Source organism: Pyrus communis, chromosome 4, assembly GCF_963583255.1.
Source record: "Pyrus communis chromosome 4, drPyrComm1.1, whole genome shotgun sequence".
NCBI lineage: Eukaryota > Viridiplantae > Streptophyta > Magnoliopsida > Rosales > Rosaceae > Pyrus > Pyrus communis.
In genome coordinates, this window is record NC_084806.1 from 15,572,892 (window position 1) to 15,590,224 (window position 17,333).

At 37.1% G+C, this 17,333-nt stretch overlaps 2 protein-coding genes across 2 annotated transcripts; one reads left to right on the forward strand and one right to left on the reverse strand.

Annotated features, from left to right (window-relative positions):
• LOC137730651 (uncharacterized) lies at window positions 1–10,100 on the forward strand. The gene is made up of 25 exons (XM_068469624.1): window positions 1–155; window positions 519–726; window positions 3,957–4,174; window positions 4,441–4,546; window positions 4,872–4,973; window positions 5,321–5,380; window positions 5,480–5,558; window positions 5,983–6,130; window positions 6,304–6,427; window positions 6,594–6,774; window positions 7,097–7,125; window positions 7,317–7,465; window positions 7,581–7,683; window positions 7,818–7,913; window positions 8,002–8,057; window positions 8,164–8,287; window positions 8,414–8,476; window positions 8,575–8,634; window positions 8,722–8,883; window positions 8,988–9,058; window positions 9,136–9,229; window positions 9,339–9,475; window positions 9,570–9,650; window positions 9,752–9,857; window positions 9,940–10,100. Exons 2-25 carry the CDS (start codon window positions 553–555, stop codon window positions 10,003–10,005), a joined length of 2,589 nt encoding a protein of 862 aa, XP_068325725.1. The 5' UTR covers window positions 1–155; window positions 519–552; the 3' UTR covers window positions 10,006–10,100.
• A 1,330-nt stretch (window positions 10,101–11,430) lies between these two features.
• Window positions 11,431–14,470, reverse strand: LOC137730652 (heterogeneous nuclear ribonucleoprotein 1-like). Its single transcript, XM_068469625.1, has 2 exons — window positions 14,074–14,470; window positions 11,431–12,958 (listed from the first exon to the last, which is right to left on the reverse strand). The coding sequence occupies exons 1-2, from the start codon at window positions 14,293–14,295 to the stop codon at window positions 11,780–11,782; spliced, it is 1,401 nt and encodes a 466-aa protein (XP_068325726.1). The 5' UTR covers window positions 14,296–14,470; the 3' UTR covers window positions 11,431–11,779.
• Between the last annotated feature and the right edge of the window lie 2,863 nt (window positions 14,471–17,333).

Sequence of the window (17,333 nt, forward strand, 5' to 3'; positions counted from 1 at the left end):
ATTGTCAGTATTATGTGGACCTAGACCTTACTTGGCTTATCTGTTTACTGTTTTTTTCTGGGACTGAGGATGAGAGGGTAAGGTTGCAAACTTAACGGTGACCTTTCTGCTTCCATCTTATCAGTTTCAAAAACTCGGAAGCTCTTAACATTGTGGTAACATTTACTGTTTTAAACTTCTCTTCCTCACGGGATTCTAGTGAACTAGTTTAATGACATTGCTGTCAAAATTTTCCCATCAGTACGAAGTGTTTACATTTGAGGAAAAATGGTGGAATTTATGTATTTTGAGTCCATGAAAATGATAGCATTGGAAGGTTAATGTGGGTGAATTTAGGTCTTTCATTCAAGTTCTTTTTTATTCATGGAAGTGATTTCTACTCGTATATGTTTTTGTGCAGAAGATAAAAAGGAGTGCGGGAATCGTTTTCTTATTTTTTTTCGTGCTCAAGTTTACAAATTTTCTCTTTGCTTCTTTAAAGCAGCTTCGCATTTTTTCTGGGTTAATTTTTTCCGCAGGAGGATTATTTGAAGTGAAAAACTGAGTGAAAAGATGAGAGTGGCAGTGATTGGTGCTGGGATTAGTGGGTTGGTGTCTGCCTATGTTCTTGCAAAGGAAGGGGTGGAAGTGGTGCTGTATGAGAAGGATGACTACTTGGGCGGCCATGCCAGGACTGTCACATTTGATGGTGTTGATTTGGACCTCGGTTTCATGGTCTTCAATCGTGTAAGTATTTTCTTGTTCTCTGAAATTTGCTTTTGAAAATTAGCCTCTCTCTCTCTCTCTCTCTCTCTCTCTCTCTCTCTCTCTCTGTTCTCTTGCTTGGTAAGTAGTCAAATCTTAAGCTAAGATTAATCCTCCGACTTGTTTGAGTTCAAATTCGAACTTATGTTCTGTAAACAAACTTGCTTCACAATGTTTAAAAGGTTTATCGGCACTTCTGTACTACAAGACCACTCCAACCTATTGGGATCAAGCTTTAAAATTTAAGCCATAAAATTTTAAGACGTACCTCAGAAATTGTTTTTCTCCTCCAATCCTTATGGTTTAAAATTTTAGGCCGAGATTATTAAATAATAATTGTAGCATAATTTTTATTTTTCGCTAATTTTTTTAAAAATCAAATTTGTGTAGATTATCCTAATTTATTTTTCTAAACATTTTAATCTAAAAATATTTAAATTTCAATAAGTAATTGAAAATCATACAAATACATAACTATTTATAACGTTTTAAGTTAAATTTGATTTAAATAATTATCTTAAATTATTTTAGACGTTAGATTTAATTTTGAGCCATCAAATCTTTTTTTTTTTTACTATTAGATTTGATCTCATTTGATCATAGCCATTAGATTACAAGTAAAAAACAAAAATAAAAAAGTTTTGATATTTAACAAATTGGTGGGTCCATAATAATTTAAGCCAGCTTAAATCCTTGGGAGAATTTAGCCCAGAGATATATTTTCTCTCCAGAATTTATTTTAGCCCAATGGTTGGAGATGGTTTGGAAGGTTTTAAAGTCTATATTTTAAGTTTTATCTCATAAGTTAGATATGATCTAAATGAGTAGGGCATATAAATTTTTTGGATCGCCAATGACATTTCACAAAATGTAATTTCAAAGTAAAACAATAAAATTAGTTAATTTAGTTTAGTTCATCAATTTATTTAAAGCTATTATTGACACTAAAAAAAATCAACTTGTACTTACCCAGTAAAATAGATTTAAAAAAAAAAAATCAAAAGGTTAACGATTAAATAATTATTAAGTTCGTTTTGCAATTTTTTTTTTTTTTTTTAGTGAAAGTAAATCAATTTAGTTTGGAATGTCAATAAAAAGGTCTCCAGAAATGCTAGCTAAAAAAATTAGACTGATTAATAATTAGACACTGATGAAACCCAAAAGAAAAATTATGAGGTGATGTAATTTTAGTTCTTGTATGTATACAGTTTGGAAAATCTCTCGACGACGAACAGAGGTGTTCGGAATATTTGTACTCTGTGTTTCTGGTTGTTTACCAATTTCTTGGTGTGTATTAATGTTTTCAGCTTTAATGATCTATCGATTTCAATCATGGGAGTTGGTAAGGACACATGGTGAAATAGTGAAATTATTTATGTCTTTTTTTTTTTTTTTTTTTGGGTGAATAAGTTAAGAGGAAATTATAGACACAGCATGGGAGTTGGTAAGGACACATGGTCCCCGCTATTCAGTGGCGGTGCTGGTGGTGGGTGGTACCCCTTCTTTTAAAAGTAAACTAATGAAAAATATTTAAAAACTTTGAGTTTTAATGATAAGGACAAAAAAAAGGATAAAGTGAATAGTATCAAGATTGACTTTTTAGTATAAAAATATGATTTTTCGTTAAAGTAAACAATAAAACTCCCTACTTTTAAACTTGCAAATGAGGCAAAGTAGCTCGAGTATTGCGGGACCGACGTAAAACTGTCATTGCAATCAACCTAGCTCCGTGTAGACCGAGCTAATGTAGCGTTTGGCAACTAAGAAAGCTATGAGGTGATAAGTGCCATTTAGCTTAACCTATACGACTAATCAGGGGCGGCCCAGGCCCAATGCAGGCAAGACGACTATCCGGGGTCCAAAAAAATGAGAGCACCAAAATTATTAGAATGGTATATTTATATATGTTTTCATAAAAGTATAAATTTATAAAATTTGGTTCAATGACACAGAAATTTAACTAGTAAGTGGTGGATTTCTCATTTGAAAATAATGAGGAGGTCTTGGGTTCAGCACACCACTTGTGCTTATTTACTTTCCAATTTTTACAAATTTCTTTTCCTAAGAGTATAAATTTATAAAATTTGGTTAAAGAATTAAGAAGTTTAATTAGAAGCAATGGTTTTTGTTGTTTAAGATTGACGAGAGATCCTAAGTTCGAAATGCTACGTGCATGTTTATTCTTTTCAATTTTTACAAATTTTTGTTTGATTGTTAATTTATTTTTAGTTATTAGCTAGTAGTTATGTGGGTTGTTATTTTTAAATATTTGTTTCAATTCAAGTCTAATCTTCAACAATGAGTAATACGTAGAACAAATTTTTAGAGCAAATTTGCAAATTATATGATGTGTCATCAAAAGGTTTAATTTAGTGACTATTCATTACTAATACATATCATTTAAAGACTCGAAAACATCATTATTTTTTTAGTCCCATATTGACAAGGTTGGTAAATAAGAAAAAATGTCTCACGATTTATACAAAAATACTTTCAAAGTTCAGAAGGAAAACAAAAGTCATCATCTATCTACTTGTAGGCCCGGAGTTTTTTTGTTTCCTTCTCTCAATACAGAATAAATTAGTTTTTCTGTGTTTCTAAATTATTGAATTTGAAATGTTTTTCTAAGTATAATTTTATTGATGTCTTACGTGTGAAAATAAATAAATTTCTTATATAAAGTTAAGGCATTTTTTTTGGCGTCGCCCTAGGCTTCAAAAATCTTTGGACCGGCCCTGCAATTAATGGTAATGGAAAATAACTTTGAATGTAGAAAAAAAATGCACAATAAGGAGCTAAATGATTAATATGGTCGCTTGTGCATTTTATATCCTTTCATTTTGTTACCTAACAATTAATATTAATTTAATTTTAAGATATGATATTGTCCACAACTTAGTCAATAGATCTAATACCTTGGCGTTTAGTCAGGCCAACGTTGGGTTTCATGTTAAAAGGTTTTGGTGCTATTAGTAGCAGAACAATAACTTGTAGATTACTAAGAATTTCTCATATCATATATTGTTCTAAATCCTTGACTTGTATCAAGCCATACAACAACATTAGCTATGTAACGTGTTAAAACTAGAGCATTTAACTCAAAATCAATTGAAAATAATACAGACGTCAAGGAGCTTATATGGTATGATGCAAGGCTTAGAATTTCTGATGTGTGACTGTATATTCCTGTATATTTGAAAACTGGACTGCAGGTAACTTATCCAAATATGATGGAGTTCTTTGAGAGCCTTGGGGTTGATATGGAGACATCTGACATGTCCTTCTCAGCGAGCTTAGACAATGGACGGGGGTGTGAATGGGGCAGCAGAAATGGTTTGTCGGGCTTGTTTGCACAAAAGACCAACTTGATCAATCCATACTTCTGGCAAATGCTTCGAGAAATAACAAAGTTTAAACATGATGCAATCAAGTAAGTAACAACTAAATGGTCATCTGTCACCGTCATGTTATAATTTATATATTAGGGTAATTTTCTCGCAGTAGAATATGTTTATCCTGTCATATACATTGTGAATCTAATATACACGTTTAGATAATGACAAGTATCACTAATGATCTAAATTCAGAGTTTAACGGCATAAGTATCTCAGGCAAGTGGAAAAAGAAAAAAAAAAGATTGTTTTATTGCAGTTACATCTAAATGATGAAATATGATTTTGATGCTTTTTGTTGCAGTTATCTTGGGGAGCTTGAGAACAACCCGGACATTGATCGCAGTGAAACCTTGGGGCAGTTTATCAAGTCACGTGGCTACTCTGAATTGTTTCAGAAGGCTTATCTTGTGAGACTACTACTTAAGCAATTTGAGCCTTTCGGTTCACTTTTTTCGAAAAATTATTTTGCAGTACTGAAATATAGTTACATGGTAAAATACCAGTATACGACGTGATTGATCATATCTTCATTTTACAGTACAATATCAATAAATATCTACTTATATTTACCATAACAATCAATCATGTTTATCGTATTTCACTACCACACAGACGTTGCCCATGCCTTTTGAACTTAAAAAGCGAAAGAAATTACTTGCATGTGTGAGTTAAGTTTATTCAGTTACTTGATGGGCATTGCAATGGCAATGACATTCATTATTGTAAGTGCAGGTTCCAGTATGTGGGTCAATCTGGTCTTGTCCTTCAGAAGGAGTTATGAGCTTCTCAGCCTTCTGTGTTCTTTCATTTTGTCGCAATCATCATCTACTTCAGGTACATTCATATATTTCTCCCCTTCAGTTAACCCCAAAAGACTATTTTAAAATGTAGCATAACATATGAACTCTTTTAGAAACTAGTGGTTTTCTCTTTCGATGTCGGAAGAGGTTTTAGGTTCAAATCCCCTCTCAACAAGTGACAAGAAAAAGTATCTCCTATGATAACATGGTTTAGCTAGAATGTGAGGTCTAAATCAAAACCAATCTGAGTCGGTAGCACTATGTCTAGTGATATTTGCCTTTACTTGTAAGTGAAGGGTCTTAGGTTCGACTCACATGAATAGCAAGTTAGGAACCTAACTAAGTACTTACTCTTTTGGCTTTGCCCTGGTTTATTTGTAGCTATTTGGGCGTCCACAGTGGCTTACTGTCAGATGGCGTTCACATTGTTATGTGAAGAAGGTGCTAATTTGTTGCTTCTGGGAATAACCTATATACATTGTTTGCCTTATTTCCATAGTTTTAGGGTTCTAATTTAAAGTAATTTGGATTACATTTCAGGTCAGAGAAGTTCTGGAGAGTAAAGGCTGTCACATAAGAACTAGCTCTGAAGTACATAGGGTTTCCACATCTGATGAGGGTCGGTAGTGACATTGATAGTTGAGACTCCATTTTCTTCCTTATATATGAACTTGTTTCTCATGTGATGACTCATTTGTTGGCTTGATATACATTGTTGCCCCATTCCCTTGACGGGTTTAGCTTTTGGGGCTAGCCGTTGCTCTACATAATAACATAATCAGGAATCAGGGGCAACCAGATTCCTCCTGCGGAATTAAGATTTCTCTTTCTATACATTGTCGGAGGGTATACAATTCAAACACTTTAATTGCACTATCCAACTTCGTGTCTGTTTGTTTCCATTTCTTGATTTGATCCTGTATGAGTTCTTGCAGTACTACAATTTTTCTTGGTTTAACTTGTTAGTAGAACTTGGCATGGCTTATTTTTGTGTGGATTTCTTAAAACTTAAGTATTAACATAGTTTATATGAGATATATCAGGTTGCACTGTAATCTCTGGTGATGGTTTGGAGGAAGTATTCAATGGATGCATAATGGCTGTCCACGCTCCTGATGCCGTGAGAATTCTAGGCGACCAGGCCACATCAGATGAGTTGAGAGTTCTTGGTGCTTTCCAATATGTGTACAGGTACACTTTGTTTCCCCCCACTGAATTATCATTTGCAGTGACAATTAATTTCAGTTTCCAAGTGACTATCCTGATAACTATTGGATAATTGTCATTCTGCTGGAGGATGGCAATTGCTGCTCCTGGAGCTAATTCACTCAATACACTATCATTGTTGAACTCTCTATTGGCAGTGACATTTTTCTGCATCGTGACAAAAATTTAATGCCCCGCAACCCAGCAGCATGGAGTGCGTGGAATTTTCTCGGAAGTAATGGCAACAAAGTTTGTTTGACATACTGGCTCAATGTGCTCCAGGTAAAATAGTGTGTTAGACTTAACATTAGAAACATGGACTCTGATCTAATATGTTCTATATTGTTCCTTGTGTGGTTAAGATTTGGAGGAAGTTGTGGAACTCGAAAAAATTGATCACTTTGCTGTTCAACGATTTAACCAGTCCGTGGAATTTCGGAATGTGCAGAACATTGATGAAACCGGTCTTCCATTTCTTGTGACCCTGAATCCAGAACACACACCAAAACATACCTTGCTTAAGTGGTCGACAAGCCATCCAGTCCCATCTGTTGCTGCATCAAAGGCTTCGCTTGAGCTTCCTCGTATTCAAGGAAAAAGAGGAATTTGGTTTTGTGGAGCATATCAGGGTGAGTTTTACCTGCTCAGGAGAAGTTAACAGTTTTTCAGCTATCAAATATTTTCGCTATCTTGAATAAAGACACAATTGAATGTCATTACTCCTTCATATTGACCGAAAATGTGTTTAGATGAATATCTTGCTACTCAAGTATGAAAACATGTTTCTTGCTAATGAATTAACTACAAGTATGAAAACATGTTTCTTGCTAATGAATTAACTACATGAGTACCATATTCAGGATTACCTTAATTTTCATGGCTCAGAGCTGATATTTTTGTGTTCCGAATCATCTGACCGTCTAATGTTACATTTTTTTTTTTTCTCTTCAGGGTATGGCTTCCATGAGGATGGACTAAAGGTACGGTATGACAAAATAAGTTCTTAAAGATCATTTTACTGTATTAACCAATTCAACATGTTATGTAAAAAGATTCAAAATTGATTGACATCCTACACATTTATTCGTTTTTGGTTAAGTGATACAGTGCTGCCTAAGAATCTATCAAATTGGTGGATTTCAGCTTAACAGTGAAGTGTACTACTTTGCAGGCTGGAATGGATGCAGCACTTGGTTTGCTTGGAAAAGGATGTGCCCTCTTGGACAACCCAAAACACATGGTTCCGTCGCTGACAGAAACAGGGGCACGCCTTTTTGTTACTAGATTTCTTGCACATTTTATCTCTACCGGATGTTTGATGTGAGTAGTACTTGTGTTTCATAAGAATCTTCCAGTTATTGCTTCCTTTCTTTTATTGTGTCGAATAAGTTATATACTTAATCAAGATAATTCATATATCATTGTCATCGAATAGTTTCTTAGAGGAAGGAGGAACAATTTTCACCTTTGAGGGAACCGGAAAAGGGTGTTCTCTGAAATGTGTTATTAAAGTTCATAGTCCTCAGTTTTACTGGAAGGTATGTATTGTTACTATGATTTTGACACTTTTTGTGTGAATTATGTGCTGCACGAAATTAACGTCAAGGGAAATGATCTCATTGTGAAAGCAAGAAATCACTTTCACTGATAAGCAGTACGATTTGTTTGGCAGGTAATGACACAGGCTGATTTAGGCCTAGCAGATGCATATATCAATGGGGATTTTTCATTCGTTGACAAAGACAAAGGTCTTTTAAATCTTATAATGGTAAGATAATTCATCAGTGTCAGGTGCAAAATCATTTGTGTACTTTGCAGATTCACAGAAATGATCGTCTTGCTAATTCATTTTCCAGATTCTCATCGCCAACAGAGACGCAAATTCTTCGGACTCAAAACTGACCAAGAAAAGGTGTGATGAGACTTGGTTACTAGCTTAAACTTGAATAATGATATAGCTCTTATCTAGTGGTTAATGAAATCTCAATACAATCCGGACTCACCTATTTTCGCTGTAGGGGATGGTGGACGCCACTGTTATTCACTGCTAGTATAGCATCAGCAAAATACTTTTTCCAGCATGTTTCGAGGCAAAATACTCTCACTCAGGCTCGCAGGAACATCTCTCGTCATTATGACCTGGTATACAAATCATGACCTTGAAATTCATTGTTATTTTCTATCTTTTCCCATTGAGGATCTTAAAGGTATTTGGAACGGAGCCTAGGATCTCGTCACAGCTCACTATTAGCTTTCTGTGTGTTCTAGAGTAATGAACTATTCTCGCTGTTCTTGGACGAGACAATGACGTATTCCAGTGCTGTATTTAAGGTCAGAATACTTGGCTTCCAATCAGTTTACACTGCATGAAAGAAAGTACACTGTATTTTTAACTTATATCTCGGTTTCTATGTTAAATCATTCTATAGACAGAAAATGAAGACTTAAAGGTTGCTCAGCTGAGGAAAATCTCCATTCTGATTGAAAAGGCAAGTCTCTTTTATATTAACAACTCCGTCAGGTGGTTGTCCTTCTTTCTGTGCTATGTCAATTTGTTTTTCCTTCCAATAATTCAGGCTAGAATTAAAAAGAACCATGAAGTTCTGGAGATTGGATGCGGTTGGGGAAGCTTAGCTATTAAAGTCGTCAAACAAACAGGTTGCAAATACACCGGGATCACACTGTCCGAGGAACAACTGAAATATGCACAAGAGAAAGTGAAAGAGGCTGGCCTTCAGGTATCAAATGTTGTGAATAGCATGTTTATATAAGCATATATCAAGGGTTTTGAATGCATGTGCACGTACGCGAACTATATGTAATTTCGGTTGAATTCTACCAGGACCGCATCAAATTTCTTCTGTGCGATTACCGCCAGCTTGCTAACAACAAATATGACAGAATTATATCTTGGTTAGTGTTGCTCCGACCAAGTTTAGTTCATGAATAATGCTCCTGGAAATAACTTGATCCGTGGTGGAATTTTGCAGCGAGATGCTAGAAAGCGTGGGGCATGAATTTATGGACGAATTCTTTTCGTGCTGTGAATCTGTGCTAGCAGAAAATGGCCTTCTTGTTCTACAGGTAACATTGCAACAAGTTGTTAGTTCATTGACTGATAAATTGTAACTCCTATAAACTGTGACATCCAATATGTTGCTAATAGTTAAGGGTGGTTTATCATTCCTTACAGTTCATATCAATACCAGATCAGCGCTACGATGAGTACAGGCGAAGTTCAGACTTCATAAAGGAATATATTTTTCCGGGTGGATGTCTACCTTCGTTAAGTAGGGTAACATCGGCAATGGCTGCTTCTTCCAGACTCTGGTATGATCTGTTATCACGGGAACAAATCCATCGTTCGGTTTAAATTGGTGGTATGCGATTTTTGTTTTGACTTTCGCAAACTTCATTCCTGCAGTGTGGAGCACCTGGAAAACATTGGAATCCATTACTTCCAAACACTCAGATATTGGAGAAAAAAATTCTTGGACAGACAAAGGTAAGAAGATTTGATCTAAACTCTGAATCCTCCCCAAAGGCATTTTAGAGTAAGCATGATTTAGACATTGTAAATGTTGATGAAATACTTTGGATGTGTAGTGAAATACTCGCTCTTGGATTCGATGAAAAGTTCATCCGGACGTGGGAGTATTATTTTGATTATTGCGCGGCCGGTTTTAGGACGTATACTCTTGGAAATTACCAGGTACATTTCTACACCTTGAAACACATTGATGAATGCTGTTTGAAGCTACAAGCACAGCTAAAAGTACAGATATGCGATGCAGATGGTGTTTTCACGCCCCGGCAATGTTCCGGCATTCAGCAATCCGTACGAAGGCAAGTGTTGCTGATTTTCCTGTTATTTTTCCTTGCTTTAATTTTAATTTCTCACAATCAAGCTCAAGCTGACTTGCTTTAATTTTAATTATTATTTTTCATAATAAAACTGTTTTCTTTTATTTATTTATATGGCATCAAGGCCGCCTTGTTTCTTAAAGAAGCTTACTTGCAACGGGGATGCAATGGTAGCGGTATCAAGCCCGATCACGCACGTCCCCGTTGCATGGTAGTCCTTCAATGTGTGGCGGAAGTTAGCACCTTCACGGCGAAGATTGAAAACAAAAACCATCTGCTTTGGTTTGTGATCGAAAGGATGAGAGCCATCGCCTACATCTTTTGAAGATACTAAAGCAATGTATCAAAACTCTGTTGGTGAGGTTGTGCCATTAAATCCAACTCGATCACGTTAAGTGCACACGTTTGCGCCAATATAGTGATCAAGTAAACACAACTGAAACAACTAGGCATTTACCATCTTTTCCTTTGCCCAATTTGAAGGAATCTAAAACATAGGAAGAACAGTTGTACATAGAAACAAGATAAGACTTCTACCTCACCGCACTACCTCCGGGCTTTTCGAAGCACACAACGCTCACCACAACACAAGAAAGAAGACAAAGTAACAAGACATGGAACAAGGCAAGAAATAGGGCAGGGTACTCTAAAACAAGGACAGGAGAAAAACAAAACAGCCTGTAGTGTTACAACAGTCATGATTCTTACTCAAATACTGCATAACGAAATCTACCGTGATCTCAAATTTGGATAAATAAATGAATAAAAAAGCAATGGCTCGTCTACTTCATTCTAAAGTTCTAAACTATTTTTAACAGACACCTCCTTTCTGCTTCTCTAATTATCCTACGATCAACAGAGTTCCACAATCAAATAGTGATACTGGGTAAGCTGCTCAAGTCAACATACCGTAGGCCGAGGCTGTTCACCTCACAATCTGTCATGCAACCACAAACCTGAGTGACGTTTACGATACCAATGACGTGAGCTGGAGGACTCTGCAGAATTTGACAGAGTTGGCATGGCCTGACTGGAGAATGACCTGATTAATTTCAAGTGAACAAACTTCCCAAAATTTCATTCCATCTCGAACATACCCCCAATGAACATGCCCCACCATGAAGCTCGTCTTCAGCCATGATGGACACTTCACTTTACAACTCGTGCACTTCCTCCTGTACAACACAAGGCCAAATACAGGGGAAAATGATTATGCCATCGTCAAATGTCAACTACCACTACGACTATCGCTACCCATTACGAAGTGAACAGCCCATAGCTCCATTGCTATCAGAGAACTACCCTCACTACATCTTTGTAATTCCTACTTGTCATATCAAATCAAGCATAGCACCTAGTGGCCAAACTTCCTAAAGCATCTAATCTTCAGCAAAAAATAAACGGAAAATAAAGCAATGATAAGATTTCAAACAACAGAATACTTTAGCTTTAACACTACGGTCAAAAAGGTAAATGCTACTAGCAGCTTGTAGACAATTATAAGCACGCCAAATTTAACACCACTCAGAAGCAAAAATTAAATAGGAGCATCTAGTGCGCACTAAAATACTATTTATTATAGGCTACCAAAATAGAAACTGCAAACTACTAGAACTTAAGCAATCCAACCAGTCCCAAAGCATTGTCATCCAACTTGAGCTGTTCTTGCTACTGCCGCTCGTCAAGAGAAACCATTACTAGCTCATGCATAAAGAGATACAGATCCATAAAACAGGATGCAATTTCAATTGAAACAGTCAACCATCAAAATTACTGCTGCTGGGATTGTCGTGCCTGAGCACTTCCATACCCACTACCATAACCAACTTGTCCACCATTTGCCTGACCACCATAATTTCCAGAAGCTTGTGATGGATCAGATCTCCAACCAGCATTTCCATAACCTGCATTTCCATTTGAATCGCCATAGCCACTTCCACCGTAGCCACCAGTACTACCTTGCTCCCCACCTGGAGCACCAACATTGTTATTTGGGACACTCCCCGAACGTCCTCCAACAGCTCCATATCCAGACGGATTTGCATAGGACGCATCCGTTCCACTGTACCCACCATAACCATAACCTTGAGTTCCATACCCAGCCGCTGCACTAGGTGATTGACCAGCAGGTGCAGAACCAGGGCCACCACTGCCTGTACCTGCACTGCCAGAAACACCCCAAGGAGCAGTATTCCCATACCCCATAGCACCATATCCAGAGGGAGCTTGAGAGCTCCACGCACTTCTAGGGGCACCTGGCGGACCACTAGCATAACCGGCATTTGGGGCATTAGGGTTTCCATATGCAGCAGCTGCTGGCCCTCCATAACCAGTATTGGTACCTCCATAACTTCCATAACTGCCATAGCCAATTCCATTACTGGTAGGACCATACCCGTAACTGGGTGCACTATACCCAGAAGAACCATAAGGTGGAAACCCACCTCCAGCACTCTGGGATTGCATGTACCTATTGGAGTCCATTCGGACATCATATGAATTTGGGTTGCCAGCAGATACCCCATAGCCTTGATAACCACCACCACCAGCACCGCCACCACCTTGACCGCCGCCCATGCTACGGCTACCCCCACCGGGGTTGGCATCTTTGGGAAGAGCCCGCTTAACTTCCACTTGCTTACCATTTAAATCATGAAATGTCTTGTGCAAAACCCTATCAACAGCTTCTTCAGTGTCAAATGAAATAAACCCAAAACCACGAGGACGTCCAGTACTTTGGTCATACATTACTACTACATCAGTTACATGGCCATAAGATTCAAAATACTCACGGAATCCTTCCTCACTAAGAGTGGGGGGCAACCCTCCAACAAATATCTTCTTGGTCCTAACATTTCCCCCACTTCCTGCACTTCTAGTAGGATTAGCATTTCCAACTCTTCCAGTGGTTTGCTGCTCCTCTCTTGATAGGGCCCTCTTAGCCTCAACCTGAAAATTCAAACTAGTGATTATGCAGCAGAAGTAAAAATACCTTGTGTGTCACGGATGTGGATCTTAAATAACAAGCAAGAGCCAAAGCAACTTTATAGAAATAATACTCAAAGCCTCAATGGTGTCAATATATCAATGGGTATCATAAGCAACACTGACAAGAAAATATTGTCCATAAGGACCATTTTTTAAATTAGTTACCGACCCGAACATGTGCAGCCAGTACAAAATGGTTAAAAGGTGACTTATAGTGGCATGGCTCATACAAGAACCACTTTAGATATATAAAATGTAGCATCGCTGCAGCAGAACAACTAGGTTAGAAAGGAATATCCTCTTCTGAGGCAAGAAAGATAAATCCTCTTTGGAAGCCTAACACATTGAAGTATGGTACAATTTCTCTTTCTACACGATTTTCTATACAATCCATAGAAAAGTTTCCAGAACTGTTACAAGCTAAAATGTTAGCATCATTATCATTGTGGGATGTAAAACACTTGACATGCAAACCAGTCGTAAACCCTAAACCCTTAACCCAGTCACAGACATAACAAAGAATGATTTCATAGCATGTAAATAAATACACATCCAGACATTTGTTCACAAGAATAACTTATTGCTCACTACTGCAAACCAACAGAAGTACAACAGAACAACATGTATACCATCAGCTTAGAAAAACACATTAGAAGCTTCCAATACAAATGTTTTTGACTCTTGCTCCTTGGTATAAATACAGTGAACACAATTAATCAAAGACTAAAGCTCTTAACAAGCAAACGTTATGTTCTATTTAGCAGCCAAGCCGTAGTTTTACAAATTCAATTAAAGTCTTACTTGCAAACATATTAGCAACCAGCAAACCAGAAAAACTGCAACCATACATACTTCAATGTCCAATAAAATAAAGCTGGACACGAGAATGAATACATTCACAACCAGACTATCAGAATTACAAAACCTAGAAACTAAATCTCAAAAAATCAAATAAAATTAACAATGACCAGCTTAAGCGCACTAAAAAATAGAGGCCCAATTAGCTTAACACCAAATTAAACAAAAACCCACTAAAAATAAAAAAAACAAATAAAAAATGGGAATCTGAATCTCACCGTTCTACCATCGATGGTGTGCTTATCCTGAAGAACCCTATCGAGAACAGCAGGATCTACAAAAACCACAAACCCAAAACCCCTGGGGCGGCCGGAGACCTTGTCCCTCATGACCACCGTCTGCAAAACGTCGCCGTAGTTGCTGAAGTACTCTTTAAGCTTATCCTCCGAGGTCTCCCATGAAATCCCACCAATAAAAAGCTTCCCCTGATCTGAATCCATGCGGGTTTTCACTTCACTGCCTCTCCTTCTCACTGACTGCGTGTGAGAATGAAAGCTTCGATCTTTATGTAATTTCGGAGGTGTGTTTTTGGATTTTGGGGGTTTGGGATTTGGGAGAGAAAGGAAGGGTTTGTGGCCGACTAAAGAGAGAGAGAACGGGGTTCGAGTGCGTATGTATGCTTCGAGATTGGGGGAAGTTTGGGACTTGGGAGATGGAAGTACGCGTTTGGACGGATGAGATTTGCTGCATTGGTTGGTCGGGAAGACTTTGATGTTTTGTACGGTTTGGATTTGATGTAAGTCGAAATCCGCCAGTGAGTTGGCTCATTGTCACGTGAGATGCACAGAGACGACACCTCATTCATAGTAACTGGGAAAATCGTCACACTAACATGACATCATTTCATTTCCAAATTGTTTGTTTTTTTAGCATCATCTAATAATTGTTTTAGAAAAAAAAAAATTCAATTAATTTAAGGACTGTTTAGTTATTCATATAAATCAAAGAAATTGATAGTTCATCATTAGGATGAAGTTTGTTCTTATAATCATTAATTTGTTTTACACAGGTGAATGACTATAAATGTTCTTTAAAGCGAAAGAATTTTTTTTAAAATGATCTTTAGATGATAATAAAGAAACTAAATGATTTTGATTATAATATTTGTAAGGTAAAATAATATCAAGTTAGAGAGGAAGTATCATCCTCCTCAAAATATAGTTTATGCACCAAAATTAGTTCAATCGTTTCCTGTCCAATGGTTTGTGCTATGAAAGCTAATAAATTAAAATAACCACCATGGGGTGGCTTAGTGATTGGGACGAATTCCATACCTATATTCCATACGACACGTCTTGGGTTCAATTTATGATGCTTGTGAATCGCACGATGGTAGCCAGGAGAGGCTGAAATGCCTCTGTGAGTATTTCCCGCCCTTGGAAGGGTGAATGTCGTGGTGACGCCACCAGCTGGTCCCCTTTTTAAATATAAAATAATTAAAATGAATTTAGGCTTTGTTTTGTGAACTTGTAAGGCTATCTCCAACTCAAGGGTGAGAAATTTGCTCATATTAGTGCTGGTGAATTGCACAATGGTGACCAAAAGTAGGCAAAAATACCTCTGTGAATTTTCGTAGCCCCTAAAGGGTGGACTGTTGTGGCGAAGCCACCAGCTGGTCCCTCTTTTAAAAAGAAAATAATTGAAATGAATTTTATGTTTTATTTTGTGAACTTGTAAGGCTATTTCCAACTCAAGGGTGAGAAATTTCAACATTTAGCCCCATATTTTCAACTATTCAACAATATGTATAAGGTTAGTCAGTTTTTTCCTACAAGGTAAGGACCTATATTCCATCCTCAACTTGATAATTTGTTAAACTTTTGTATTTCTTTGATCTTGTTTTTGCTAGTAGTTTTTGTATAATTTATCTTGTTTTTACGAACATTTTGATATGTAAAAAAATTCAAATTCAAATTCAAAAAAATTTGTTAAGATACTTTTGAGTTGGACATCATTGGATTCAATATGACAACTATTTTTGACATAATGTGAACTATTTGTTTGGATATCCTACATACTAAAAATTTAATATTTTAAGATTTTTTTCTCTTACTTTTCTGATTTCATATCTTTTCATATCTTATCTTATCAGATTTCCCACACATTTGTTATCTTCAATTCTTTCTTTATAAGAAGAAGGAATTCTAGGCAAACACACACCTCCTTCTTAAATCTCATACTTTTGCTTAAGCACTTTCATTTTTCAATGGGTTCAGTCGTGAGAAGCAAATTCATATACTAGAAGCATTTGATATAGAAGAAGACAACCATCAAAACGTTGTTGTTATTGCTCGTCACCAGGCATTGTTGGAGGCTTGTGATAGGCGAAACATGGCGGTTTGGGTTGCTGGTCATGAAGTTGTTCATCGTGAAAGATAAATTTGGCATGAGAACCTTCTGAACGACTACTTCATTCTCCACCCTACTTTTGGACCTTCTAAATTCCGTAGGCGACATCGACTGGTAGAAGGGATGCTTATCGTGCACTCCTCCGCAAACAATCTATTTGACATATTGCATTTGACACGCGGGGCCTGCCCTTGTCTTGTCTTCACATGATGCAACTACAAGCTAAAGGGCCAGGGGCCTTAGCCCACTTGCTTCCCTTATCCATCTAAGGGGGTTGCAGACCCAAATTCCCACCCCCAAACTCAAAATCCCATTTGCCCCAAATTTTGGGTTTTTTTGTTTTTTTGTTTTTTTTTTTTGTTTTGTTTTAATAGACTATATCTATTATGAACAATAGGTAAAGGAAGTTGGGGTTCCATCATAATTTCAACATAAATGTGTACACAAATGTTGTCTTCATCAGAAAGAGAATCTTCATGAGGTAATTGTTCGATTATGATGGTATTAATTAGAGTAGGATTAGGGAGTGTTGAGAGGTCGTAAAGCAATTCCACCTTTTAAGGAAATAATTGTCCAAGCAATTACATAATAGGCAAATGATTTTTCCAAACAATTGGTATTAAAAAATTAACAAAAGATGACCTACGTATCCAACACATCAAACAAAAACAAAAAGATGGACAGGACTATCTTTCTCACACTTCATCACTTTTAATCTCTCTCTCATCTCCCATTCTTCTCCAACTTCACAAACCTCTACACCTTTTAGCAACCCACCACCGCCTAACTCCAACTCATCATCATTCCCCTTTCAATCCCTCTCATACTATACCAACTGCCTATCCCACCTCCACTCCCGTCACAACGACATTTTCTCCCCTGTCGTCTTTGGTGCCACCATGTCAAATTTTAACAAAATCAGAGTCTGTGTCATTTGAGTATTCATGGATCTAATCTGGATCCGATTCAAAGGGCTTGCAATTGCCAAAATCTCCAGTTACTTCACTTGGGTCTCGTGAATATTTGTGTTCTTCAACGTTAATTGCAACGGCAGAGCATTTTCGTTTGTTGCACTGTCTGGTTTGATGACGAAGATATTCTGGTGACTATTAACGCTCAAAACTGGTGA